The 3,275-nt window shown below is 30.7% G+C and overlaps 1 protein-coding gene across 3 annotated transcripts; it reads right to left on the minus strand.

Moving 5' to 3' along the window:
• Positions 1 to 1,622: 1,622 nt before the first annotated feature.
• On the minus strand, positions 1,623 to 2,523 carry LOC127075758 (uncharacterized). Of its 3 annotated transcripts, none has more exons than XM_051017226.1 (3): positions 2,346 to 2,523; positions 2,039 to 2,257; positions 1,623 to 1,950 (listed from the first exon to the last, which is right to left on the minus strand). In XM_051017226.1, the coding sequence occupies exons 1-3, from the start codon at positions 2,400 to 2,402 to the stop codon at positions 1,879 to 1,881; spliced, it is 348 nt and encodes a 115-aa protein (XP_050873183.1). In that variant the 5' UTR covers positions 2,403 to 2,523; the 3' UTR covers positions 1,623 to 1,878. The 3 variants fall into 3 exon arrangements, with proteins under 3 accessions (XP_050873183.1, XP_050873181.1, XP_050873182.1); XM_051017224.1 differs by having other exon boundaries at positions 1,623 to 1,954; XM_051017225.1 differs by having other exon boundaries at positions 1,623 to 1,954; positions 2,039 to 2,248; positions 2,346 to 2,511.
• Positions 2,524 to 3,275: the final 752 nt, after the last annotated feature.

Genomic DNA, 3,275 nt, shown 5'->3' on the forward strand with positions numbered 1-3,275 from the left:
AATGTACACTTGCATGAATGTTTTAATAAAGTCATAAAAAATCGAGTTCATTACTTTCTAGTAAGAAGCACCAACATTCTTTAAACCAAAAGGTGTCATTACTCATTCAAATGTGCCCAAGGCCTCCAAACATTGAAACGTTGTTTTTGCTATATCTTCCTCTGTAATGAAAATTTGGTTGTAACCAGAGTATCCATCAAGGAGACTGGGGTAGAATCTCACCACTGAATCGACCAAAATCTCTATCCCTAACATCTGATATACGTCTTTAGGAGTTGCAACATTAAGATCTTTAAAGCCTATACAGACTTTGAGAGTGCCACTTTTCTTAATAACTAGGACAATATTAGCTAACCACTCGACATACCTGACATGTCTGATGAACTTGTTTAGGAGCAATCTCTCAATCTCAACTTTGATCTTTGACATAATTTATGGCGCGGACCTCCTTGGGTCTGCTTCACTAGGTTGATCAACTTTAATTTCACTAGATCGCCACTAAGTCCATACATTTCATCATAATCCCCGACAAAGCAAACCATTTTTGTCGTTAAATGTGGGACGATTTTGACACTAATGTACGCCAGCTTTTTCATCGTTCCATCTCCCAAATCTATCTCTTCCAAAAGGATCCTACACCTACATTTTCATGATCGAGATTGTTGAATCTTTTTCAAATCTCAAAGACTCGTCATCATAAATTCAATCTAACCTCAAACTTTCTGGCCACTAATGTATGTTAGCTTTTCCATCTCCCAAGTCTATCTCTTTCAAAGGATCTTGCACCTGTATTTTCATGATCGAGATTGTTGAATCTTTTTCAAATCTCAAAAACTCGTCATCATAAATTCAATCTAATCTCAAACTTTCTGAAGCTATTATTCGAAATTTGGCCAAAAGTTCGAGATTTGACCTCTAAAGCCGCTAATATTTTATTTCAAGTCACATAATATTTTATTTCAAGTCACATAGATCAAAATCCAAACCAACTTATATTAAGTATCAACAATTTCATATTTTAAAATTTCAAAATTTGATATAATGTGAATGTAAACTTATTTATTAATTTTACAAGATAACTATCATACTTTTATAAAAAATTAAACTCGCTGTTATGTAAAGATTTTTATATTTTTTTTAGAAAAAAAAGATTTGAAACATTTGATATAATGTTAAATGTAAAATTATTTATAATTTTTTTTAATTTTGCAAGATAATTACCATATTTTTATAAAAAATTAAATTCACTTCCAAAATTAAAACTTATGAAAACAACTTTAAAATTTTAAAATGAATTATTTAATACTTTATTGAAAGTAAAGAATTTAAAAAAAATTAATTGAATCATTTAAATAATTACTTTTCAATTTTTTTTTTCAATTCGTGGTTAAAATAAAAAATATATCAGCAATTGTGATTAGGGAATAAAATCTGAATGAGTGCAAAGATTCAACGATTACGTTCAATTTGAGACAGAGGAAACCGATAGAATCATTATTCAACAAAAGAGACATATAAGGTCCTCATGTTGGATACCATAATGAATTCAAATGTGTAAACAGACATATAAAATACTTAACCCTATTCACTTTCTTTACATGCCACCCTTGCTCCAAAAAAACTTAAACAATGATAGTGATTTATCATAGAAATAGTCCACAGTAGTAATAAATACACGACTTAATTACTCATAAATAATAGTATAAATGAAAACCAAACCAAACCAAAATCCACATTCATGACACTTTTGTTAATTCAACTACCTTAACTAAACAATATATAACTCGCATACAATTCCTAAACTCAACCTTCTTAATCACTCGTTATCATTATCATGTTCTCTTCTTGACTTGATCACACACTGCTTCACAAGTTGTTTCAAACCCTTTTTTCTCCCCCTAACCATTTTCTTCTCTTCTTCTTTTCTCCTCTCCGCAATCCAATCTTCTTCTAGCTACAAAAACAAAATACATTACACCCAATCACGTTATCATACACCACATTATCCAACGATCAAGAACGACACACGTGTACATACCTTTAGCATCCGATCCTCCACTTGATTGAGCCTCTCTATCAACGTTCCTTTCACTTCGGTCTCCGACATCACCGTGTCGATCGGACGGCAGTGCTTCTCCATACTCTTCGGAGAGAAATCAACGGATGAGACGCGTCCATCACTTCCACTTGTTGGTGTGGATGCACACGAGCTCTTTGGAGATCGATTGTACCCTCTAATTTCCTCTAACTGTTTCAACTAAGACAAAAATATATATATTCTATCAGATAGATGAATTATTTAATAAATCTAAAAAAAATATATCTGAAACCAGAGTACAACTTACCATGTAATCTAAACGGTCGATCCTAGAGAGAATTGGTATCTCAGTGGTGGTGGACATGTTTTCTAACACTTTCCTAGGAAACAAATAGTTGTCTTTCTTCTTTTTGGATACTTTTGTCTTATAATTCAACCTATATGGTTTTAGACTGTATTCTGGTTGTAGCTATGGTTTATAAACGAGAAAAGAAGATTGAATAATAATGTTAATAAATTTTGGATTCCACGTGTCAAAATGTTACTGTGGAATGCTAGAACCATCTTCAGCACGTGTAATGATGACGTGTGACGGCTTGATAAGGATGAATGTCATGCATGCAATTACTAGAGACCACGTGTTACTTACTTCACGTGATTCTGCCAACATTTTACTCGAAGATTGATGAAGATAATTTTTTTTATAGATATTAAGATTGAAGAAAATATCTAGCTAAGGATTTAGAAGATGCTACTCCTATTATTTTATAAAATTATAGTAAAAAAAATATGACTTTGCAACATAGTTTGTTTGGTTTGTCTTGTTTGGTTGCAAAGAAAGAAAACAAGTATCCACGCGAAACATTTATAAGTGTTAAGTTCGTTCATTTATTTATTTGTTTACTCCAATTTTTTTAAGGTAAATTTAGAGTTAAATTTTTATATATAAAAAAAAGTAATGCTAATTTATGTTCTAAATACTCGTGTTAAGTGATTCATAAATAGAAAGTTTATATTAAAAAAAATAATAAAAATATTAATTATAAAATTTTGATAAAGATCATACACAAATTCCAAGAAAATATTTATACAATTAGTTCTTAATATGTGTCCCTAGGACACAAGTTAGCATTACCTATAAAAAGTTTACAAAATTAAATGTTAAAAAAAAGAAAAAGAAATTGTTGGGTTAGAAACTATTGAGGTAGCGAAATTGTTGTGTCTTGATACGGTGGAT

Source organism: Lathyrus oleraceus, chromosome 4, assembly GCF_024323335.1.
Source record: "Lathyrus oleraceus cultivar Zhongwan6 chromosome 4, CAAS_Psat_ZW6_1.0, whole genome shotgun sequence".
Lineage (NCBI taxonomy): Eukaryota > Viridiplantae > Streptophyta > Magnoliopsida > Fabales > Fabaceae > Lathyrus > Lathyrus oleraceus.

Excerpts from the sequence above, each read along its gene's own strand:
- LOC127075758 (XM_051017224.1), bottom strand. The coding sequence starts at position 2,402 with ATGTCCACCACCACTGAGATACCAATTCTCTCTAGGATCGACCGTTTA. Across the intron at positions 2,258-2,345 it reads TCGACCGTTTAGATTACATG|TTGAAACAGTTAGAGGAAAT; the intron begins GTAAGTTGTACT and ends TTTTTGTCTTAG. Across the intron at positions 1,955-2,038 it reads TGGAGGATCGGATGCTAAAG|CTAGAAGAAGATTGGATTGC; the intron begins GTATGTACACGT and ends TTGTTTTTGTAG.